This window comes from Mauremys reevesii, linkage group 5 (genome assembly GCF_016161935.1).
Source record: "Mauremys reevesii isolate NIE-2019 linkage group 5, ASM1616193v1, whole genome shotgun sequence".
Classification (NCBI taxonomy): Eukaryota; Metazoa; Chordata; order Testudines; family Geoemydidae; genus Mauremys; species Mauremys reevesii.
The window spans coordinates 83,850,856-83,876,899 of record NC_052627.1 but is presented as its reverse complement, the minus strand read 5'-3'; the positions used below and the strand labels follow the sequence as shown (position 1 = coordinate 83,876,899).

The 26,044-nt window shown below is 40.8% G+C and overlaps 1 protein-coding gene across 4 annotated transcripts in view; it reads left to right on the top strand.

Annotated features, from left to right (window-relative positions):
• Nucleotides 1-26,044, top strand: part of PDGFRL (platelet derived growth factor receptor like) — a 43,935-nt gene that overhangs the window by 6,389 nt on the left and 11,502 nt on the right. For all 4 annotated transcript variants that reach the window (XM_039542716.1, XM_039542714.1, XM_039542715.1 and 1 more), the window contains exon 2: nt 3,434-3,728. In XM_039542716.1, coding sequence (XP_039398650.1) covers nt 3,434-3,728 — 295 coding nt within the window. The remainder of the gene's footprint in view (nt 1-3,433; nt 3,729-26,044) is intronic.

Here is a 26,044-nt window from a genome sequence, read left to right as displayed (position 1 = left end):
CACCTTTTGTTAACAATGAACACATACACATTGCTGTTATACAGTACATCAGTCTTATTATTCAATGTATGCCACATATACCCTTTCACTAAAATAACCTTATTACAGAACGTTAGAACAACAAACCAAGACAAGCACACCCACTTTGAGTTCATTCAATACAAACTCTAGTCCAATAGCTTCCCACCATCCCCAGCCCGCTGGCTAGAAGTCTGAGGTAGCCAGAAGGATCCCATGTACAATATGGGGAGTGGGATAACTTTTCATGTCCTTGCTTTCAAAGACTGTTAATATGCAAATTTTAATAACACTTTTTAATTAAAAGATTTGGCCAATAAAGTTTCTCTTAAGGAAATGTACTAGACTTTAGTATATCACATTTTCCTGATGTATTTAAACACTTGTTTTGTTCAACTTAGAATACAAAGTATCTGCATTCCAATCCAACCCTTCCACTTGATTTTAAACCAGACCATGAAAATATCAAACACAACAATTCTGGCCATGAGACAAACACCACAAGACAGAACATAGAACACAAAACATAATTTTTACTGTGCCAGCAAATCATGGTATGTTGAATGCTGTTCAGCTGGCATTCGTTTTCTCTGATTATCTGAAAGACAAAAACAGAGGTCTACCCCTTCTGGGCAGTCAATCATTGCTTAAAATATACAAGTACCCTTGTTGATTTCAGGCAAAACAGGGGAATTACCCCATACTTTCTTGTATGTGTTTCATAGGTAGCCCAGGTTTCAGTGGCTCCTACCTTATCAGTTAGATAATTTGCATTAATACAGATGCTTTCTGGCTTGCTTTTTACTTTTAACTCCTGCTTTTAAACACTGAAAGAAAACATCACCACTCATAGTGCCTTAGAGCCTAATAAAATTTCAATTACATAGCACTATATACATTCTCTAGATAATTCAACTAAATGGTTCATAGCCAAATGATTGCAATCTAATAATTTCTTTGCCTGAATTTATTTACAAACATTTCAAAGACACCAAGAACTTTTCTCTTTAGCATTTTTACAAGGTTCAACTGCTGTTTCCTCCAGCAACTACAGAGTTAACTTTGCACTCTGCCTTAAATCACTTACTTGTTCCAACCTGTTTTCCAATCTCTCTGTCTGTTGCCTGCCCGCCTGGGCCCGATCCTGCTTTTCTCGCTGAATCGTCCCTTCCATGGGTACCAACTTGTTCCACTACCAGTTTAGCTAGGAGGGTGGGCTTCTCAACTAGCCCCCACCCTTCTGGTCTTTTCCCTAAAACATTTTTACTCACAAGACTACCCGAGTCCTCCCTTTTCTCCAACCACTTTATTGCCCAGTACCGCTACAACTGGGGGTAGATCCACCTGCCACCCTTCCCGGTCAACCAGGGTGGAGAGAGGAATGCTAAACCCCTCTCCAGTTCTCAGACTTACTGCGGTTGAGAGTGGGCACACCTTTAATTATGCAACCCTCAACATATAACACCAACAGCACCAAACAAAGCAAACATAAAACAACAAGGGTAAAACAGATAGATGGTGTAAATTCTGCAGGGCTCCCCCATTCTCTATTGCTCACCAAACTGTGACAAATTTCTGTTACCAATCAATCCCTCATGTCAGGTGATCAGGCTGACACTGCAGGAGGTTGGGGGAAGAAAACACACCATATAACCGAATTTTAAAGCTTCATTAAAAATAATAAAACAACAATGGAGAGTGTTGGAAACGCTCCCACCTCACTCAGGAAGAACATGAATGCTCCAAGCCTTAAGCCACTTTAATACTCACACATATCCAGACTGTTCACGTCTGTATATAACATTCAGAGAAGGGGAATAGGTGGACGGGAGATTATCCTGTGTACAGCTTGTCCAGAATTTCCAACATGCTTCCGCTCTTGGGAGGGCTGTTCTTTTACACCCTGGACTCTCCTGCGGCATCTCTCTTAGAGATTCCAGTCCAGGTCAACTGCCTGTGGCTTTTCCAGTGTCACCAAGCCACACCAGCTACAGGGTCGCAGAAGCACACTGTTGGATCTCACTGGAAAGTTAAGCTTTGCAAATGTAATTTCAATTCTGTAACTTGTATTGCCTCTAGTTTGCCTCTGTCTATATTTTTCCACAGCCAGCTGGGGCCGAGAGCAGTTTTTCTTTGTACTTGGCATAGTCTGCGTTGATTCTTGACCTTGTACGCAGAGCAGCTTTCTCTTTATCTCTGGGCTTAGCCGAGTTTCAAATTAACCCGTCACTAGACAAATTGCTCACACTGTGTCAGAGGCTCTTCTTTGGTGATTAAAAGCTCCTTTGAGATACCTTCTAATGGGCATTGTTTAGATGGATTTTCACGCGTGTAAAGATTCCAATTCTCTAAATACCTGCAGGTTTTAGGACCACAATGTATGTACATGTAACATGCCGGGGTACCCTTAGGGGGTGAGGTGGAATGTTTAGACTGTCCCTCCCCCATTTTCCACTTACACACACACACACACACACACACACACACACACACACACACACAGGGTGCCCTGTCCGCGCTAGCGGCACATAAACTAAGGATCTCTCCCTACAGGGCACTCACACAGGAGAGACTAACAAGGATGACCACTAGTTTTGGGTGCTTCAATTTGAGACACCTTATTTTTAGAAGGTCTGAGCACCCACAACTCCAGTTGAAGTCAATAGGAACTGAAGGTGTTAGATTCTCTATCAAGCACTAAGAATTTCCAGTTGGGCACCCTTGATTGATGGCCATTATTGAAAAATCTAGCTGTTGCCTTGGAGATTTTTAAATGCCAAATGTATTATCACTATAAAGAAACTCACACCATTTAACAAATGCACCGAAAAATCAGCAGTGATCTGTAAACTTCCTGATATTTGTTATGTGGCACCCTTCTTTTAACACACATTGTCTGCAAAATTAAACAGAGGTGTAGGAGTGGATGGCCACATATGATGACATATTTTAAGATGCAAGACTTACTTTCAGTTCACCACGTGACTGTGTGCATGACTGAACTGACAGTTTTGACTGAAATTATCTGAGACAAAGGTATTCGTTCCCATGTTACACTGAGTTCTGATACCTTTCATTTATTTGTCTATTCCTATTAACTGTGTTACACACGGATGGATTTTCCTAAATATTAAGAGCAGTCTGTATTTGTCTGGAACATGTGACGGGTGTTTTAATACTTAGAATTCCAAACTTGTATGGAAATTTATGACCTCAGTCAATTTTTCTGTGCTTTCCTTGTATGAAGGCTGATCAAGGTGAGCTTCCAGGAGGGAAAACTAATTTTACATAAAGACTGTAGTAGTTATAGACACTTGCAGAGAAGAAACCTTTCAAAGATAATTAGACTGTATAATTTTTTGCTTGTTGAAAATCAGCATTAACACATTGCTTTTTTTCTTCACATTTTTATTAGTTACCGGACAACCTGCAAAGAGTAAGCGTCCAAAGGAACCAGGAGAAAACAAAATTAAACCTGCCAACAAAAAAATGAAGCCCAAACTCCCTAAATTAAAGGAGAGAGAATCCAGTGACTCATCCACAAAATCCCAATCCATAATGATCCAAGTGATGGATAAAAGTCGCTTCCAGAAACCTGCTGCCACTTTGAGTCTGCCTGTAGGGCAGAGCATAGAACTACGATGTAAAGGGAATAAAACTGGGTGGAGTTATCCTTCATACTTAGACACCTTTCAAGACTCCAGGCTCAGGTAAGTTTCCTTTAATTTGAAAGAAGCTAGAAACTTTATTTTCCAGTTTAAACACATTTTTATATTAAATTTTTGTTTTTATGGTCAGGCTATTTCATCTTGAAAAGAATATATCTTTTTTGATAATCATAAAAGATACGAACCTGGCATGAGTAGAAAAAAATTCTCTGTAGTTAAACCAATTTACTGTACTGGAAACTAATTATTTGAATAAGCAGGCGGTTTTTTTTTTTAGGTCTGTGTAGAAGTGTTCTCCCTTCTGTGACTTTAATTTCCATATCCAGTGCAGCTATTAACAAAAAAAGCATGTTGGAAGTCACAATTAAGAAGCATTAGCAGACTTTTATGGATAAACATACATAGGGTCTCATCACACTGTCTGGCCCTATCACTGCTGATTGCTAATGCTTGCCTACTTACATGACCATATATTTTTCAATACCTGTTTTAATATGGCCAAATCCTTCAGTCTTTACTCCTTATTTAGGCAAAACTCCCATTGACTTAATGAGAACTTTAAGTGAGTGTATAATGACTGCAGAATTTGGCACTTAAGGATTTATTGATTCATGTCAGCCCAGGGCCGCCCAGAGCGGGGGGCAAGTGGGGCAACTTGCCCCGGGTTCCGCAGGGGCCCCCAAGAGAACAGCTCAAGCTCCCACCCTGGCCCCCTACCCCCGCCTCCGCCCCTCTCCCGGAGCCTCAGCGCATCAAGCAGTGTCCCCGGACAGCGCTGCAGCGTGTCTCCAGTGGGGCCCCTGAGCTCCACCCCGCTCAGAGCTGCATGGTCAGAGGGCGGGGCTGCGAGCTCAAGTGGGGCCCTGAGCTTCCTCCGCTTGGCATAGAGGTCATAGACCCGCCCCCTGACCACGCGGCTCTGAGCGGGGCGGAGCTCAGGAGGCCATGCCGGAGACACCTGCAGCTGTTCAGCGACGCGCTGAGGGTCCAGGTGAGGGGGGAGCCGGGGGTAAGAGGCTGAGGCTGGGAGGCTTGGCTAAGGGGCAGGGAATCTTGGGGACAGTCGGGACAAGGAGGGGACAGAGGTTGCGGGGGGGGGTGGTCGGGACAGGGAACATGGGGCTGGATTGTGGGTATTCCGGGGGTCTGTCAGGACTCAGCGGGGCAGTCAGGGAGCAGGGGTGGGGTCTCTGGGGGACGGTGAGGGGAAAAGGAGCAGGATGGGTTGGGGATTCTGAGGGGGGGCAGTTGGGGGCAGGAAGTGGGTGGGGGTCGGATAGGGGGCAGGGCCAGGCTGTTTGGGAGGCACAGCCTTCCCTACCCTAAAGCTCATTCAGCAGTTTGAGGCTTGCAGAAGATCCAAGCTGTTAGCTTTTCCATTAGGGCTACCATCCCTTCCACTTCTCAAATGCCAAATTATAGTCTGTATTTAATTTCAGTGCCATAGGGAGACTCATGTCAAGGGAGGGTAGCTTCATTTAAAATTAGCCACTGGGGGAGGGATCACATGAGAAGAGCAATATCCTGCCCAACCCTACCAAGGGAGACCCCCTCCCCCTACAATTCCTGAGGCTCCAGAGGGGTTAACTCAGTGGCTCTCAAACTTTTGTCCTGGTGACCCCTTTCACATAGCAAACCTCTGAGTGCGCCCTCCCCCCCACCTTATACATTGAAAATACTTTTTTATATATTTAACACTACTGGAGGCAAAGCGGGGTTTGAGGTGGAAGCTGACAGCTCGCGCCCCCCCAGTAATAACCTCGTGACCCCCTGAGGGGTCCCTACCTCCAGTTTGAGAATCCCTGGGTTAATTTAATTTAGCACCCTGTGTCCCTTCCCATGCATGTGCTATTTTGAGCATTTCAGTTTTCACAAGATAGGCTCATCCCAGATTCTGGAACAAGCTCAAATGCTCAGTTTGTGGAGTATGTACATATCTATACTAAAGACAAACCCACAGTAATCATCTTCAGTTTGTGAGGGACCCCATGGAGCCAGTCTCTAGGAAACAGATAAATGCATGGAGGTTAAGTCCATTAATGGCTATTAGCCAGGATGGGTAAGGAATGGTGTCCTTAGTCTCTGTTTGTCAGAGGGTGGTGATGGATGGCAGGAGAGAGATCACTTGATCATTGTTAGGTTCACTCCCTCTGGGGCACTTGGCATTGGCCATTGTCGGCAGACAGGATACTGGGCTGGATGGACCTTTGGTCTGACCCAGTATGGCTGTTCTTATGTTCTAACCTAAATGAACCCAAAGTTATGGAGACAGATATGAGTCAAGGAAGCCAGCAGAGTATCAGAAACCTGGAAAAATCTCTGACTGGATGGGCTCAGGTGTTTGGTCACAAGCTGAGGTGGTTCAAAAGTTTTTTGGATTTTTTTTTTTTTAAGCAGAATTTTTTATTGTTTCTTTAAAACAGTCAAACACAGCAAGCAGAAAATATTTGGCCACACACTTATGAAACCTTAAACCATATTCAGGTTTTGGCAGACTAATTTCAGCTTTTCAGTTTAAAAAAAAAAAAAACACAACAAATTTTGAAGGAAAGCAGACATTGTCCGTGATATTTTTTTCTGCTTTTTAAAAACCCCTAGTTTTCGATCCAAAAAAAGTTTTGATGGAAAATATTTGCCCAACCCTTTTAATGAGCTTTAGTGCCTTTTAGCACTAGTTGATGCTGAGAACCAGTGATACCTTGTAAATACATTTTCTCAAAACTGGGTTTGTACTGAGATGTGGAAGGTTTATTTTTCCCAGGGCCTCCCATGGGGGTGGGGGGGAGCAAGTGGGGCAGTTTGCCCTGGGTCCCGCAGGGGCCCCCATGAGAATATAGTATTGCAATTTTTTTTTTATGGAAGGGGCCCTTGAACTTGCTTTGCCCCAGGCCCCCTGAATTCTCTGGGCGGCCCTGTGTCAGCCACACATTTCAGTGAAACCTGTCTTAAAGGACTGAAAAAAAAATAGCTTAACTAAAATGATTTTCTAATAAAGGAAGAGTAGAATTGTAGCAGAGCAAAAATATCTTCAGTCCATTTGGGGCTGTTTTGGGTGCTTGCTTTAGGCAATAGTACATATGGCTGTTTATCTGTATATATTTTTAATATGGAATGTGATTGTTGAATAATATGCAGAGTTGGAGGTGGGTAGCCACATGTCACTCAACTAGTCTTTCTAAAATCTAATGTCACAAGTATTAGTGTGTTTAAAGTTTTTTAATTAAATCAGAAATATATTTAACAGTATGCAACACACAGGTGACCGAGAAGGAGTGGGACACAGATTTGAGGGATCAATGATAAAATTGATGGGTGTAGGTGGGGAGAGTCTGCTGAATTTGAGCTTGTCCTAGATTTGGCCATTTGCCTGCATTTTCAGAAAATGAGTGTGGAATGTAGATCTATAGAAGATTAGAGTTCTGATCTGGGAAAGAAATATTGAGGGTCCTGTTTACATGAAGAGTAAGCCCACCAGTGATCACAAACTTTAGTGGGCAACTTTTGTGTGTCAAGTTTGGGGTGTGTCAAGGGTAACAGACAATGATTATTCCACAGCATGTGGAAGTTGGCTTGTATTGGAGAGAACTCTTACCCTTAATGCCATGGGGTAGATCCTCAGCTGGTGTAAATTGACTACAGTGGTGTTATGACAATTTATACCAGCTAAGAAGGTGCCCCATCACTGGAGAATAAGAGAAGCTGTGTGGGGGAATTTTACAACTATTATTGACTGAAAAATTGTAAAATATTTCTGAAGACTCAGGTGAATAACTGAAATTGACCAGAAGATGCACCTATGAGTAAGTGAGAAACACTGGTTCCCAAATATGTTAAATTGTTATTGAAATATTGTACATTTCCCAAAGCCCTAAACCAACCAACCAACCAGGCAAGGGACTTAAGTTTTTTTTTTAAGTTGAAATGCATTTTGATTTTTCTAAATATTTTCTAGACTAAAACACTAATAACTTTCCATGCCTCTCTCCACTGACACATTTTTCTTTCCTCTCCTCTGTTCTTATCTTCCAAAAAGATAAGAACTAGATGGATAGAAACCTGTGTTTTGGGCCTCATGTACCTTTCAGTGGAAGTCCATTACATTCCTTAGTCTTCTAAACCTTTAACTAGGAAGAGGTACAAGGCCCACACCTGGTCCCATTTAAGTCAGTGGGAATTTAGCCATTGGCTTCCATGGAAGTAGAATTGGACTCGTAACGTAAAAATGAAATTTTCCATTTGAGTTAGGAATAAAGTTCTTCTTTTGTCTACCAGCTACAGTTTTATGCAGTCTTTTGTCTTTAATGAAATTAATTCCATTAATCAAATATAATTTATAAATCATTTGAAAGATTATATTTTTGTAGCAATAGGTGCTTCCTTGATACAGTAGACAGTAAATCTACTGGGGGTTGGACTAGATGACCTCCTGAGGTCCCTTCCAACCCTGAGATTCTATGAAATCAATATTTATTCACCTGCTGGTAAAGCAGTTGTTTTCCAAAGACCTCTTCAGTCTTTTTCCTGGTGTCAGGTTCCAGTCCATTCTTGAGATCTAAATTTAACCTTTAGTAACATGGTGGGCTTTCCATTTAAACCCATAAATGGGAATTTTATTTTACTCTCATTCAAGATAGGCTTTCAGGGCAATTACCTCTGCCAGAAAGTGTCTGCTACCACTGCATTTATTTTTCAGCTAGTGGAATCCTGGGTTCACATTTCCACTTAAGTGTTTAAATGAGTTCATCAGTAATTTATACCATAGCTTGAATTTGGAAGTTCCCTTCACCTTTCAATATTTTGTTTAGATTATAATGAATTAAGATGTTTAAATGTTGAAAACATAGGTTACCAACAAAAATGGTATATGTTTGCCATTCCTCAAAGCTACGATAAAGAGAAGTGTTTCAGGTCCTGAAGTCTAATTCTCTTTAGTATGGATGTTGAAAAGTAGGGAGAGGTTTCAGAGAAGAGCTACAAGAATGAATAAAGGTCTTATAAACATATCTTACAATGAGAGACAGAAGGAACTCAATTTGTTTAGTTTCTCAAACTGAAGACTTTATGAATGGTGATCAAGATAGCTCTTAATTACTGAACAGGTAGAAGATCGCTTTTTGCTAGATTTTTAAGAGCCTTCTTGTATAAAGACATAACAAGATCTAGTGGCTGGAAGCTGAAGATGGCAAAGTTAAAACTGGAAATAAGGCATGCTTTTAACAGTGAGGGTTATCAACTATTGGAATAGCTTATTAAGGAATGTGGTAAATTCTCCATCACTTTGGATTCTTTAAATCAAGGTTGAATGTCTTTCTCACTTGTGGTGGATTTAATTCCACCACAAGTTGTTGGATGTAATGCAGGAAACACTGGGTGAAATTCTATTACTTTTATAATGCAGGAAATTAAACTAGATTATCGTAATAGTCTCTTCTGGCTTGAAAATCCGTGAATCTGTTCTTTAGTTTTCCATGAGGATAAGATAGTCCTTCAACCTTTTAACTTTCTTCATAAAGCAGTTTCAGATATTCAGCAGGATCTAGTTTTCAAAGGGTCATGCTGCCTTCATTGCTTGAATATAAGGAGAGGTGTGTTTACCTGAAAAAGCAATTTAATTAAAAAACCGTTGTGTTTTTTTTGTAGTAGTGGTGTTTTTCTGGCTTTGGGGGAAGGGTCCAAAAAGAGAGACCATTTCCAAACAGCATCTTTCTAAATGAACCAAAGGATATATCAAACCATGCTACAAAAGTTAAATTGCCTCCTCCAGAAGTTACTACATTAGTTCTGATGGCTTCCCAGAAATGTTTACCTCTAATTCTTATTAATGAGCTTTGCAGAGATCATAAGTCAAAGATGGAAAAGACCTTTACATCATCCATTTAATTTCCCTGCCAGTACATTATTTTCTGTAGTATACTTTATACTGCTGTGCCACTTGGCTTTCGTGTCACATTTTTACCCAATGTTAATGTTTTAAACCCAGAGGCTAAGTTGACATAGCTTGTTGGATAAGGCAGTCTCTTTAAACAGAAATGATCAGTTTACCTTCAAAGTGATTACTGATCAATAGCTTCCAAAAGTGGAAAAATTGGAGGAAAATATATAAAGGAAGAAAAAAGTGTACCCAACCTACAGGTTCATTGCCCTTCCCAGCTCTCAAAAATAGTGGAAAAAATATATTGCTTCTGTAGATGTACACTCTCCTTCCTTCCATCCCTGCTTGTTTTTTCCAGGAAAGCAGTCGGGGCTTATGAAGTCTACATACTTTCTTTATGCTGTCTAATGCATGTTAATTGCTTTAACTTCTCCTAGTGTGTAGATCTGTGGAGGCTGTATAATCAGAGAACTCTACTTACAGACAAATAATATTTTTAGAGTTAATACTGGATTTTTGTACGGTAGGAAATTACAGCGGCAAGCCTACTTCTATGAAGATGCTATAGCCAGGAAAACCTGCTGCTTTCAAATTTTACTGTTTCTCAACAGAACTTCTGGCTGCTATTTAGACAATTTGTGTATTTTCTTTTGCAGTTAATAAAGCTATAGCATCTTTGTCCAGAAGGTGGCATATGTCAGCTTTAAGATCAGTGTCTTTCACCTGAGTGAGTTAAGAATAAATAAAGTTATAATGTAAAGGGTCTGATTTTTTTTAATGCAACCTTAACTAGGCCTCATTTTTCATGCAGGTGCAAATATTTGCTGACAAAGTGTAGATCATTTAGATGTCAAAATGCCTGACTCTATCTGCAGCTCAGGTTAGGTTTGTTTCCGGATCTTCTAGAAATGTGATTGGGTGGGTGCTCCTGAATCTGAAAGACAGTAGAAAAAAGGAACTAATTTTCATAGAATCATAGAATCTCAGGGTTGGAAGGGACCTCAGGAGGTCATCTAGTCCAACCCCCTGCTCAAAGCAGGACCAAACCCAACTAAATCATCCCAGCCAGGGCTTTGTCAAGCCTGACCTTAAAAACCTCTAAGGAAGGAGATTCCACCACCTCCCTAGGTAACCCATTCCAGTTCTTCACCACCCTACTAGTGAAAAAGTTTTTCCTAATATCCAGCCTAAACCTCCCCCTCTGCAACTTGAGACCATTACTCCTTGTTCTGCCATTTTCATGGCTTTTTTTTTGGGGGGGGGGGGAAGGAATTTATGTAGCTGACCAAATTTGTTCAGAGAGGCTCTGACTGGGTACTTTTCACCTTCCCTTTTCCTGTGAAACATTGGTTACCTTAAAAGGTAGGGGTGTGTGTGTATAAAATTATTATTAAATTATATTATATAAAATTATTAATATATATTAAACTAAAGCAAGGATGACCTTGTAAACTGGAGTAGTAGTAATAAGATGAAATTTAATAGTGAAAAGTGTGAGGTCAGGCATTTAGGGATTAATAACAAGAATTTTGGTTTTAAATTGGGGACACATCAGTTGGAAGTAACGGAGAAGGACCTTGGAGTATTGGTTGATCACAGGATGACTGAGCTGCCAATGTGATATGGCCGTTAAAGAAGCTAATGCAGTTTTAGGATGCATCGGGCGAGGTATTTCCAATAAAGATAAGGTGGTGTTAGTACCGTTATACAAGGCACTGGTGAGACCTCATCTGGAATAGTGTGTGCAGTTCTGGTCTCCCATGTTTAAGGAGGATGAATTCAAACTGGAACAGGTACAGAGAAGGGCTACTAGGATGATCCGAGGAATGGAAAACCTGTCTTATGAAAGGAGACTGAAAGAGCTTGGCTTGTTTAGCCTAACCAAAAGAAGGCTGAGGGGAGATATGATTGCTCTTTATAAATATATCAGAGGGATAAATATCAGGGAGGGAGAGGAATTATTTAAGCTTAGTATCAATGTGGACACAAGAACAAATGGCTATAAACTGGACAGTAGGAAGTTTAGACTTGAAATTAGACGAAGGTTTCTAAGCATTACAGGAGTGAAGTTCTGGAAGAGCCTTCCAACGGGAGTAGTGGGGGCAAAAGACATATCTGACTTCAAGACTAAGCTTGATAAGTTTATGGAGGGGATGGTATGATGGGATCAACCTAATTTTGGCAATTAATTATCTTTGATTATTAGCAGGTAAATATGCCCAATGGTCTGTGATGGGGTGGGATCTGAGTTACTACAGAAAATTCTTTCCTGGGTGCTGGCTGGTGAGTCTTGCTCACATGCTCAGGGTTTAACTGATCACCATAAATTGGGGTTGGGAAGGAATTTTCCTCCAGGGAAGATTGGCAGAGGCCCTGGAGGGAGGTTTTTTGCCTTCCTCTGCAGCGTGGGGCACGGGTCACTTGCTGGAGGATTCTCTGCACCTTGAGGTCTTTAAACCACGATTTGAGGACTTCAGTAACTCAGACATAGGTTAGGGGTTTGTTACAGGAGTGGGTGGGTGGATGAGATTCTGTGGCCTGCATTGTGCAGGAGGTCAGACTAGATGATCATAATGGTCCCTTCTGACCTTAAGTCTATGAGTCTATTTAGTAAAATATTAAGGCTTAGATGTAAACAGACTATTCCTTTCAGCTAGAAAGTTTGATACATACCTCCTAGCAGTGCATTTTAGAACAGTAGATTGGTTATAGCAAATTTATGGACATTTAAATACTAGAAGTACTTTCTCATGCAGAAATCTTGTATTGCAGTATTATAATTAGGGCCCTACCAAATTCATGGTCCATTTTGGTCAATTTCATGGTCATAGGATTTTAAAAATAAATGTCATGTTTTCAGCTATTTAAATCTGAAATTTCACGGTGTTGTAAGTGTAGGGGTCCTGACCCAAAAAGGAGGTGTGTGTGTTTGGGGGTGTGTGTGTCAAAAGGTTATTGTAGAGGGGGTTGCAGTACCGCTACCCTTACTTTTGCGCTGCTGCTGGTGGCGGTACTGCTTTCATAGCTGGGCAGCTGGAAAGCAGTGGCTGCTGGGTGGGAGCCCAGCTCTGAAGGCAGAGCCACCGCCAGCTGCAGCACAGAAGTAAGGATGGCATGTTATGGTATTGCCATGCTTACTTCTGCGCTGCTGCCTGCAGAGCTGGGCCCTCAGTCAGCAGCTGCCACTCTCTAGCCGCCCACCTATGAAGGCAGCAGTACAGACGTAAGGATGGCATAGTATGGTATTGCCACCCTTACGTCTGCACTGCCTTCGGAGCTGGGTACCCAGCCAATAGCTGCTGCTCTCTGGTTGCCCAGCTCTGAAGGCAGCGCAGAAGTTAAGGTACCAATATCGTAACCCCTTCCCCCTCGCCCCCCATTTTGGATCAGGGCCACCAATTTGAGCAATGCTGGTCTCCCCTGTGGAATCTGTATACTGTAAGATAAAAACACACACAAGACCAGATTTCACGGTCAGATGTGTTTGTCATGGCGGTGAATTTGGTAGGGCCCTAATTATCTTTGATAAGTGTGGTCGAAAAGGTGTAAACTAAAAATATTACAGTGGTATGCATTTTTACTATCTCTCTTAGAATATCTTCAGCTAAATCTCCTAAACTTCTTGCTATATTGCTAGTAGGCACAGATGTAAAACAAACTCAGTATTTGTTTGTTTTTTAAATAGAATGTGAATTTTACTTCCTGGTTTTAGGAGAGCAGATGAAGGTTTTTTTGAACTAGTACAGTAACTGAAAATGTGTCGGAGCTAGTTGTATTAATTAATAGATCAATCACTATTTGCAGAATGATTTGAGGGTAGACAATGCTATTTAATTATCTTTTAAAAGATAGTGTATATTTCACTGTATATGGATTTGAAGCTAAGGACTACCTGCAATAAGCAGATTTGCTGTGCTAAGCATTCCCTTATTTTAAAAACAAATTCTTTCTATTCCATTTTAAAACACAATATTCCATGTGGAGAAATGCTAGCTGCTATTCATAAGCAGCAAAAATATCATCACTTTGTCCAGGACACAATTTCTAGATGTAACAGCCTCACTAGAAGTAAAGGAATATCTTTGTACAAGGAGTAATCATTTATTAATCTGTGGTAGTTTTTTCAGGGATGAAACAGAACCAATTATTAATGAAAAAAGAAAAACGCGAGAGGAAGGAAAAGAGAGAACTCTCATCACAAATTACTGACATTAAATGATGATTTTCAGCAGTTTTGTTGATAGACCTCTTATCCTTAGGAGACGCTACTTCTCCATGAATTAATAATTTGGGTGCCTTAACATTTCCAAAATTCCCAGGAGGAGAGGGGAAGAATCACAAATAAGTTAACAACAAAAAGTTTAGAGTCCAGTTAATAAAACACAAGAGAGAGCATATAGACTTTGAGCAGGACTGGTTCTGGAACTTGATACTTGCCCAGGTGTGGCTTGCGATGGCACTGTACCCCATTTTGGATAGGACAAGACCAAAAATAGCACATCTGCTTGGTGACCTATGACGACTGTCAAGACTGCCATTCATTTACATGGAATAGTCATGACCTGATGGCACCAAGTGGCCCCCTTGTTCAATCACATGGCACCAATAACCACCCACCCACACGACAGGGTTTGTTTACATGGGGTAATGTGCCCTATGGGGGTGTGATTTTTAAAGCACCTACATGTTGTGCATTAATTGGTCCATGTAGCTCCTGCTGGTGGACAATAAATGTTCCCTAGCATGCTTTAACCTAGTATTGGGAAACAGCACTAGGTTAAAGCATACTAGGGAGCCTTTAGTGTGTACCAGCAAGGGCTGATTAAATGTACCAATTAGTGCACAACATGTTAGTGCCATTTAAAAATCACACCGCCACAGGGGACATTACTCCACTGTGTAGAGCAGCCCTTAGATCCAACATAATGACAAACAATTAAAAAAAATCCCAAACACTTCCATGCCCTGTTTATGTCAGTGCATAAAATAAATGAGCTGTTGGAGGTACACAACTATAAGAAGATATCTTATAGCCATTCTAGGTAGTGTCTTCATTTGCAACAGTCCCATCAATGTTTAGTTCGGTAGTTTTACTGTCAATAAAACTAGAATCTATCCACTTAGTCTCCCTGCAATTTTGCAAGGTGAAGTCGCTGTGACTGATTTGTTGGCTAATGGACAGAATCACTTTCTCTTTGACTCAAATGCAGAAATATAATCGGGATACACTGTGTTGTAAATGTTGACAGATATGGGATTTTTAAAACTACCCAAGCAATACTTTTAGCTACTAATTACCCTTCTTGCTATTCTTTAATCCACACAGAGAGAGAGAGAGAGGGGCCCAATCCAATGTCTCTGGGTATCTTATAATTCTGATAGTGAATTTTGTGTGGGTGGTTTTTTTTTTTCTTTAACAGCTTGAGTCCAGTAAAATGTATCACATAACAAAAAATGTATATTGATACCATTTTTTAATGGAGGATATTAAAGCAGTCAGATCATTTTAGCCACCAGTGAAACGTAGCCACATTAGAGGTGAACAACAGAAGCTTTATAAAACTAAAATACAAAACTGAACAACACTATAGAACTGAAATTAAGATTACTATAGTTTATTGACCCTGTGGAGGAAATTTGTTTGCCCACTCCCTCTCATAAGAAAGTAAGGATGGCCTATTGGTTAGGGTCTGGACTGAAACTTGAGATGTAGGTTCAAGTCCTGCCTCAGCCACAGACTTGACCAAGTCACTTAATGTACCCTGGCCTCAGTTCTGTAACTGTAAAATGGGGATAATACGTCCCTACTTCAGAGTGCTGTGGGGTACTCGTATTATGGTGATGAGAGCTATATATGTCCATAGATGGACAGACAGCACTGAAATTTTACCAAGACACCAGGTTTAATACCCCAATTCTTGTGAAAGGTGCCATTGGTTCTCCTAACTCTTGACTTTCTGACTACACAGGGCAGTTGAGGCTAAAATGCATTTAAAAAGATTGCATCTGATGAAGTGGGTATTCTCCCACGAAAGCTCATGCTCCCAAACGTCTGTTAGTCTATAAGGTGCCACCAAGACACTTTGCTGCTTTTACAGATCCAGACTAACATGGCTACCCCTCTGATACTTTAAAAAGATTGTGAGGTACTCAGATACATATCTTAGTAAAGCACTAAGGCTGGCAAAAACATTCTGTGAAACAGAATTCTATGCAGAAACAATGGGTCTTTAGGGAATAGTTCAAACAGCTGTGCTGGAAAACTATAAAAATAAGAGTTTAAAAAATAAAGCTGAAAATTGCTCTTGGAGGGAGCCTGATCTTTAAGGTACTGATACCTTCAGCTTCCAGTAGCTACAAAAAGACTTGAGGGCAATCAGCCCTGTCCAGAATTGAGTTTCTAGAAACAAAGTCTCTGGCAGCAACTCAAATCTTTTTGGGTCTTGAGGATATTATTGTAATAATGTACTTATTTGCTACACCGATACTAACTTGGGCTCTTAATACATTCAATGGGTGGCATACCCGAGCCCACTTATTCACTAACGCTCTTAAAAATCCTGCACTGCAATCTGGGTCTATGCTGGTTATGTGATATGTATGTATCTCTTCATCCTTGTAACCGATACCTGTAATCCCTCATAAATCAAGCCTGACCCCAGATGTACAGTACCTTCTTAACTTGTGTATATTTAATTTTAAACATTAAATTTTTTATTAAAGTTAAACCTGATCTGATGCCAACAGGGTGTTTTAACATGGGAGTTCTTGGGGGAGAGATCTCTCTTTGAAGATGAATTATATTCCCTTTCTGTATACGATAAGGAGTTCCTTGGGAGGAGAGGAAGCCATGTGGTTTTGTGCTATTTTAAATTTGGCAATCACAAATTGTACCCGCCCACAGAAAATATAAAAGTGAGCGGGGTGGGGATAAGAGCCAGACATTTTGGCTCCACTCTATTCTTATCAGGCATTCAACACACCAACATGATAAGGGGAAGACTGCAGCCTAGATGATATTTTAAAAGACAAAGGTGATTTATATGAAGGATATAATTATAAGAAGAAGAAAATGGTCATAATAGTGGATATGGCTTCTTAATTTTATAGATATAGTTCAGGCTTTGTAAAAATACATTGTAATGAGTACACTTACGTTATGAGATGGAGGTGATTTTTTGCAGTTGGAAACTAGACACTTCTACAGTCTTGAATATTTCCACAACTACGAACATTTGTAACTTCTGCAATGAGAGAAAAAGAGAGGGGGAGAATTGTTGTCTCTTGGAGACATCCCTTCCAAATTCCAGAGCAGAACATGGGCACGACAATAACAACACCACCACTCTTTCAGGTTTTACACTGATGTGAATGCTTGCTAAGACAGGACTTTAGGAGTTTAGTTTGTGCTGTGTGAATAATAGAACTTATTACATATCTTGCTATTGATTAATGATTTGTTTAAGGTGCTCCTGGTAAATGGGGATGCTACTTTTCAATATCTTATTCTACAACAGGTATATTTTGACACCTCATTTTTTATAATGTTTCCTTTAAAATACCCATTAAAATATAGACACCTCATGTAAAATCCTTAAAGCAAAAACCAACCAACCAAAAAACCCCCAAATGACTGTAAAGGGACACTTCCAAGTCAAATTTGCCCTCAGATATTCAAATATAAATGTCTTGTAGTTTAAAATCTCTTTAAATATTTCTATTATTTCTTTTAAAATTAAATTGCACATATTTTTAACAAAGAAACATTCCCCTTTTAAGCATTTGTGACCCAAATATTACAGCATGGCACAACTGAGAACCTGAAAATGAAAAATTAGAATTTGACTGTAAACACAAGTGAAACTGACTAGTCAGTTTCTAATGTCCAAGAATTCCCTTTCCCCTCCAGCAATTTAGTATTGATTAGTATTAAATATCAAATTAGATTGTTAACTTTGAATTTTTAAAATCCAAAGTAACTTGTGACCGCTATGGCTAATTTCTTTTTAAAACCATGATTTTTAACTTGCGAGTCCCTCTAATGCAAAACAGATGCTCGGGTGCAGTGTGGGGTGACTGTGTCATGGAAACAGAACTGCCATTACATTCCTTTATGGATGGATTCTTCCATTTGTCAGAGCTCTACGCTGGAGGGCAGCTAGGAGGGCATCGCGGGGGGCAATTACAGATTTCTGATTCTAGGGGCTGCCCCAACATAACTTAGAGTGGTTGGACATCCATAAAGAATAAATCTGAATAAAACTAAATTCTATACAACACTTCACAAACAGTATCTTATGGTACATGCATGCTTCAGTGTTTAAAGGGCAGGAAGAAAATACTGAATTTAAATGTAGAGCCACAGCTATGGAGTGTGAGTGAAAATAAGGGATGGGGAAAGGGTGTGTGACAGAACTTTACTGGCAAAGGCTCCCTGAGGCACCTAAGTCTGCTCTAATTTATCTTGGGGCCAGCACAGACCAGCCCCTAGAATCAGGAAGCTATAACTGGCTCCCTGGTGCCCTCCTAGCTGCCCTCGAGTGTGGAGCTCTGACAAAAGAGAATATCTGTCTTTAAATGTCTATGCAATCTTGTGTCATGTGGTCACCAACTTCCAGTCCAGTTGTGAACAGATGGCCAGCCTGACACTGAAGAGGCTGTGGTTTAACATCATGGGTACATCTACACAGCATTTGGGAGTGAGCCTCCCAGCCAGAGATGACAGACTGGGGAGTGCTCTGAAAATAGCTGTATAGGCAGCACTTTGAAGTTGTGGCTCTGGCTGGAGCCTAGGCATAGGCCTCAGAGCCCAAGCTCCAGCTGGAGCTGCAACTTCAAAGCACTGTCTATACAGCTATTTTTAGAGCACTAGTTCAAGCCCCCTAGCCGGAGTCTGCTGCTCAGGGCTGAGAGGCTTGCTCTGCAGTACTGTGTACACATACCCCTTATAGCATTCGAGAGGATTCACGTTCTTATAAATGGCCTAATAATAAATATAGGGGCTGATCTCACTCCCACTGAAATCAGTGCAAAACTCCAGTTCAGGGGTAGGTAACCTATGGCACGCGTGCTGAAGGTGGCACGCGAGCTGATTTTCAGTGGCACTCACACTGCCTGGGTCCTGGCACCGGTCTGGGGGGCTCTGCATTTTAATTTAATTTTAAATGAAGCTTCTTAAACATTTTAAAAATCTTATTTATTTTACATAGAACAATAGTTTAGTTATATATTTTAGACTTATAGAAAGACACCTTCTAAAAACATTTAAATGAATTACTGGCACGCGAAACCTTAAATCAGAGTGAATAAATGAAGACTTGGCACAGCACTTCTGAAAGGTTGCCGACCCCTGCTCCAGTTGATTTCAGGCCTGCTTCTACTACAAGCTCTGCTTTGTTTTGTTTCCCCTAACCAGCAGGAGAAGTGCTGCTTTGTGCTTGTCTCTGCTTTTTTTCTTGGATCTGTTAATAACAGTAGTCATAATTACATATTTTATAGCACTTTTCATCTTAGGATCGTGATATTTTTGTAATATATTTCTAAATCTCATGCTTCAGGGCTTCAGCTGGTCACCTGGAGGAGTCAGAAAGGGATTTCATCCCTCCTCCTCCTCCTTCCTCTCCAAATATATTCTGGGGTGGGTTTGTTTTTTTTATTGGGTCACCTTCCTCTGAAGCATAAGAGATGGTGACAGCTAGAAATGAGCCATTTTCAGGTTCTCAGTTGTGCCATGCTGTAACCTAATCTGCATGCACAAATCTGTGTTGCAGGTGTTTAAAACATTTCTCTTGGGGGACTTCTGCACCACTGCACATGCATGGAATTTATATCTCCCCCCACCCCCGAATTTCTTTGTGTCCCCACAGAAAATGGTGGGGAAGCAAAGGGAAGTTGCGCTGGGGTGTGTGTGTCTGTGTGTTGGGGATGCCTGTGGTTGTAGTTTGGGGTGGTATCACCCCCCCAAACAGGCATGGGGGGGCTAACAGAGTCACATGCTGCTGCCACCCTTCCCTCCATTTCTGCTAGCATGGAGCTGCCTGCCTGAAAGAGGCTGCTTCTCTCCTCACTGTAAGCCACCTCCTGGGTCCTAGTGCCTGTCATGCTCTCCTGTGTGCTGAGAGCCGTACAACAGTGAATGCCTGCAGTGGGGCATAGTAAAGGGGGTGGGTAGGTGGGAAGGAAGGAGGGTGGGAGAGGGAAGGGGGATATGGGAGGGAGAGGAGGGGGCAGGAGACAGTGGGGAAAGAAGGGGGATGGTATAGGAAAGAGAAGGGGATAGAAAAATTGGGGTGGGGGAGCAGGAGCCCAGCATGTGGTGTTCCCTGAGCAGGAGCAGCAGCAGCTGGGGCTCCCCCTTAAGCAGGCCCATCAAACCCCCACTCGCCCCCTGCACCTTGATTCCCCCATCCCGATGAGCCCCAATCAGCTGCACCTGGACACCCACCCCACCGAGACCCACTCCCCCAGCGCCCAGACCCCTGTGCTGAGCCTCCCACACCCAGATTTCCCCACACCAAACCCTCTTACCCCATACCTGGTGTGCCTGGCCCAGAGGGGCAGGGCCCTGGGGTATTTCTGGAGCAGCTCTTGCCCAGTGTCAGGGTCTGGTGCAGCCTCACCACTAAGTCTCTATCCTGGGAGACCGGGGGGTGGGGGACCTGCAGGGTGATCTCCCACCTCCATGCAGCCAAGGGCTTGTGCTCCCCCCTGCCATGCTGGCGGCTCCACCTTTGTTTACTGCCAAATACAATTTGCAGAATTTTAAAATATTGTGTGCAGAATTTTTATTTTTTTTGGTGCCCAATTCCCTCAGGAGTAAAACATGCACATTGAAATTTAGAGGTGGTTTTGAAAATTTGGTGTATGATGTTTACAGATCACCATAAGTTCTGAAATGTATGGTGATTACTTGATTTTAATAAGGTGACTTTATAGAATCAGCATAATGAACTAGGTTGGTTACTTTACTTTAAACTGTCCTGAATATTTTGAATAAAAAACATTTAGCTCATTTGATGTGGAATATAGCAAATATTTGAATCCTGATTGACTTTCACAACTCTAAAATCCATGCAAGTGAAGACAGCACATAAAGATTGTCCTATGAACTCTGATCAGTTATATATCAGTTGTCATTTATAGTTTATTTAATAAAAAACCCTATTTATTCTACTGCTGTTTGATAGTAATGTTACAAGTCTCAAAGCTTTAATTATTGCAGATATAATCAGATTTTAGGATTACATGTTTAATGTTGGCCATCTCACCAGGAAATTTCCATTGATTACTGGATGGCTTATAGGCAATTAAATAGAACATTGTATCATGAATTAATTAACATTGACCTTATTTCTTTCGATAAGCTGGGATTTCCAGCTGTATTTGGCAGTCTTCATTAACTGGCAGAGGTAAAGTTCCTCTGGCATAATTGCTTCTTGGTACTGTAAATGTTTAGTATTGAATATCTTACAGTTCATGTGTTTATGTAATCACAAACTGTAATCAGTTGTTCACTACATCTCTAATTCTGCAACAGAAATGTATAGTGTCTGACAATGGCTTAATGCAAATAATTTAATTCAGGCCTGGTCTACACTTAAAAATTAGGTCAACCTGGCTATGTTGCTCAGGGCTGTGAAAAAATTTTGCACCCTGAATGGTATAGTTACGTAGACATAATCCCAGTTGTAGATGCAGCTAGCTCAATAGAAGAATTCTTCTCAACCTAGGAACTGCATCTTGGAAACCTGGATTAACTACATCAGTAGAAAAACTCCTGTTGATGTAGAAAGTGTCTATATTACAACACTGCAGCTGTGCCACTGTATCTGCTGTAGTGTAGATGTGCCCTAAGAAAACGAAAGAGTTCAAAACTAGTGACATAATTTAACACCCCTCCCCCCCCAGCACGTATGTACGTGTGTGTGTGTGTGTGTGTTTATATATAAAATCACACACAGGAAGGCCTGGTGTGCCATGGGGAGTTTACTTTCAATCAGAGTAACAAACATATAACTTGACTTTTTGTGTATATAAGAGGTGTTAGTTCATTGGATGTTAACAGGAATTCTGTACTACTTTTCAATTATGTCGCTTAAAATGTATGTTTTCTTTTGTCACCTTTTGGTAGATTATCACTGCACTATTGCCAGCCCCAAGCATTCAAGTAATGAATTGGGCCCCATAAAAAAAAAATGAGAAAGACACTACCTTCGCTGTTAATATCTGTCTGCTTTCATAATACTTAAGGGCTCTAAGTAAAAGTGCAGCTAATGATTGCACCAGACCACGAATAATTAACAAAAAGAACTTTTCTGTTTTGATGTCCCACTTTTTCACAAAACACCAGACTTTGAGCAGTGACTACTGGTGTCTTGAGCAACCAAATAGAATGCAAGGAGTGAACAGGATACATCCTGCAATCCCTTTACATAGAAATTATCCTCACCTTCCTTGTGTGGAATCTCTTGGCAGTGTTATGATAAATAGCTTCCCCACAGGGATGTTATATCATGATTATGTAGAGGGTCATATCTAGGAGCTTAGAGATCTTTACTTTCAGGAAGTGCTTGATGACAGAATAGTATAGGAGGAATGAATAAAATCTGAATGTTGCATTCTTAGCGCTCTTTCTGTGCTCGTACACTGAATGTAGTGTCAGCAGTGAGTTGACCCCTGCAGCAATGTGAAATCAGAAATTAAAAATATTTAAAAAAACAAAACAAACCCAAACCAAATATTCCAACACCAAGAAGATGTGATTTTGCACATATGACAATGTGCAAAACAGCAAAAATAAATGCTTTTAAAGTCAGACTAGCACCAGATACAAAAAATCATGGCATCTGTGCACAAACAGGAAATTGAATTCCAACTGTGAATGTTGTAGGCTACAAACATTTCTTCAGCATTATCTAAGAGAAGAAAGCAAAATTGCAAAGCCAAATTAAAATTATATAGTTGCCTAGTGGCTGAAGCATTGGACTGGGACATGAGATCTGGGTTCTATACCTGAGTTTGTCACATGTCTTCTGGGTGACCTTGGGCAAGGCACTTCACTTTTCACTGTGCAGGTTCCCAGTCTGTAAAATGGGCATAATGATATTGATTTCCTTTGTGAAGAGCTTTGAGTTCTACTGATGAAAAATGCAATATAAGAGCACATTATTATTATTTTTATTTATTTACTAATACCACTAGAATAATGTAAATACCAAGGAAAAAGTATACAGGCTGAAATTTCATGTAGTACAAACAGCACAGAAGCCACTGCTTAGAGTTAAAACAAATGAATGCATTAACCTAGTGACACTAAACCTGGAGAAAACTATTCATACAATAGACACACAAGCAAAACATCTGGAGCAAACAATGCCCTGTGATGTTCCTGCAGCAAAGTTGCTTAGAGCTTACCAAGTTGTATTTGATGGACTGGCTTGTCTTTCAGGGATGATAAATCTGGAACTGTTTTTAAAATTGGGAAGTTTAGACTCCAAGAGGAACCATCCCCATATAAGTCAGTCAGTGAATATACAAGTAGACTCAGTCTTTTGCTGTCCTTTGCCACAGTAAAAACAAGTTAAATGACAGTCATCATTTGGATACAAATGAACAAACAAAAAAATTATAATAAACACTGAGCTCTCCAGTTAGAGAATGCCTGACTGCAAGGATCCACCTGATGCAGTGCAATAATGTATCTTGTACTAATACAGATGGTTGGCTAGTTCTAAAGAATTTAGGGCTTGTCCTACAAGGTGTTTGTAAACCCTTAATGTTCAGTTACTTCCATGGGAATTGGTGGTACTCAGCACTTCATAAAATAATCCTTTTAGTAAGCCCGATGTCTTTTGGCTCCTCCAATGAGTCTATGCTCAATTTGCAGTCTTTGCTGTCTGTTCAGTGTGCAAACATAAAAGAAAGGGAGGGAGAGCTAAGTCAGTGCAATATTCAAATCTTATTTGTTGCTCCACGTATACTGGCCTCTCTCATCAAGCACTTCCTTAAATTAAAGTTGTTTAAATTCTTAGACGTGGCTGTATATAATCCTGCTATAATGCTCCCTCTGGAAAACTATTTATCATAACATCCCCTTTTCACACTTACTTAAGATAGCAAAAGTAGTCATGAATACTGTGATGGGTTCTCCCTGGGGTGCTACCTCAGAGTGGGGTAACGCTGAGCCTGCTTGACCCACCAGCCTGGCCTCCCTTGACACTGTACTGCTGTGACAGGCCCTCAAGCTCCTCCCAGCACACGCAGAGGTAAGGACACACCCAGCTGCAGCTACACACACATGCTGAGATCAGTTCTGCAGGGGAAAGCTCAGCTAAAGCACCTCCCAGTTCCTAAGGCACTCCTGCCCCCCCCCCCCCGGGAGCATAAACCCAAAATGGTGCCATCTTGCACTGCACAGACAACTGTACAGTGTAAGCTCATGAAATTCACCCCCTCCCTCTGTGTGGAGAGGAATATACACAGCTTTCTGCCCCAAGTAATGATTTTCACACGCTGGTTTTAGAGAAAACAAAACAAGTTTATTAACTACAAAAGAAAAATTTTAAGTGATTATAATGGATAGTAAACAGATCAAAGCAGATTACCTAGAAAATGAACAAAAACGCAATATAAGCTTAATATACTAAAGAGATTGGATATGAGTAGCAAATTCTCACCCTAATTGTTGTTTTAGGCAGTTTGCAGAGATTCTTGAGACAAGCTGCCCGTGCAGCTTAAAACTGCAGGTATACCTTTCACAGGCTAGAAATCCCTCTTCTATGACCTATTGTTCTTCCTAATGGCCCTTCCCAGCCAGCCATCTAGACTGATTGCTTTCTGCCTAGAGGGCATTCCCCAGGTGTAAACACATTTGTAATAGATGCATAGACAATATTCCTAACATCAGATACCAAAATGATACATACATACAAATAAGATAATCATATTCAGTGAATCATAACCTTTTCAATGATATCTTACATGACCTATCTTGCATAAAATATATCATAGTTATGCCATAATCCTATCATATATTACTATGAAGAATATGGATTCAGTGTCAAATACCATTACCTGCTTACTTATTTAACATTTTAATACACCTACATTAAAATCTATATCACCACACTTAACAACTCTCATTTTTCAATGGACTCTTAATTTGCATGGCAACTAAGGAGTTTTCTTCTGGTTTTGAGAAGATTGTTCCTTCATGTCTTAGTATTGTACTTTGCAGGTGTTTTGATGTTGGCGCAAACCTGAGTTGTCTTGTGATGATAGGAGACTGTCTTGCACTCGAGCACCACTTTCCAAACTTCTGGAGGCCTGGCTCTCTCTGTATAGGTATCAATACGCTCACACCAATCCCCCATTCTCTGTAATGTCTAACCCCTCTTCCACTGAATACTCACAGGATTACTAGCCGTGCTGTGCCCCAAGGAACAGACCACACCAGCTTGTAAGGACCCCCACAGCACTTAAACTTATTCTTGTTTTAACTACAAGTATGTCTATTATAAAAGAATAGAGATTCAAGTGATCATGAATAAGAATATTGGAACTAAACAGATAAAACTATTTTAGTCTCTAGAAGGCCTGTCGTGATTTTAACTAACAGGTTAACGTCCTCTCTATAGAAGTTTTGTCTCACCTGCAGTTTTATCTCACCCAAAGTTCTCTTCTTCATCTTCAACCAGCATTTCTCATGAAGCAAAATCGCAGTCCTTTTGCATCCTCAGTGAAAGGAGCGTAGGTGTCTTCTCTGACCTCCAAATAGAGTCAAGCGAACGTCTGAAGTGCACCACCAGATAGGATTCCCGCATTCCGCCGCTCCTTTTCTCTGTTAGATTTTTTTCTCTGAAATTCTCACAATTCTTAATTCACATTCAGTTCAGACTGGTTATAGGTGAACCATTGTGAATGACACAATACTCAATGTACATGTAATCAGGTAGATGAATAAACATCTTTTGTCTGACAGAAAACCTGTTTCTCACCTTTAGTTGTGCCTTATACCTTGATACAGATGCTAAGAGCATATTTTCAGTGTATTTTCAGTGTGTGTGTGTGTGTGTGTGTATACACACACACACACACACACACACACACAAAACTCCTTACATAGTATCTGTATGTACATCTCACAGTGATAGTAATAACCACTGTGATCCTGGCTTTCATTAGAGACCTCACATTACGTTCTTTGAACCAGAATGTGCACAATAGAATCAGGATATTCCTGTAACCCCTTTGACAGTTGGCAGTCGGAGGGTTCTTGGCACACATCCACATCAAGCATTGTACTGGCTGCTATTAAGGCCTTCCATGGGAGTGTTTTTCCTTTTAAAAAATGGCTTATATTTTCTTTGCTTTTTGCAGCTTTCTTTAATACAGTCTTAGCAATGTTAACTGCTGATTTGGCTTTGTCTGAAGCAACATAGTTTGGGATGCCACACCCACTGAAGTCCTTCACTGCTGTGTGCATGAT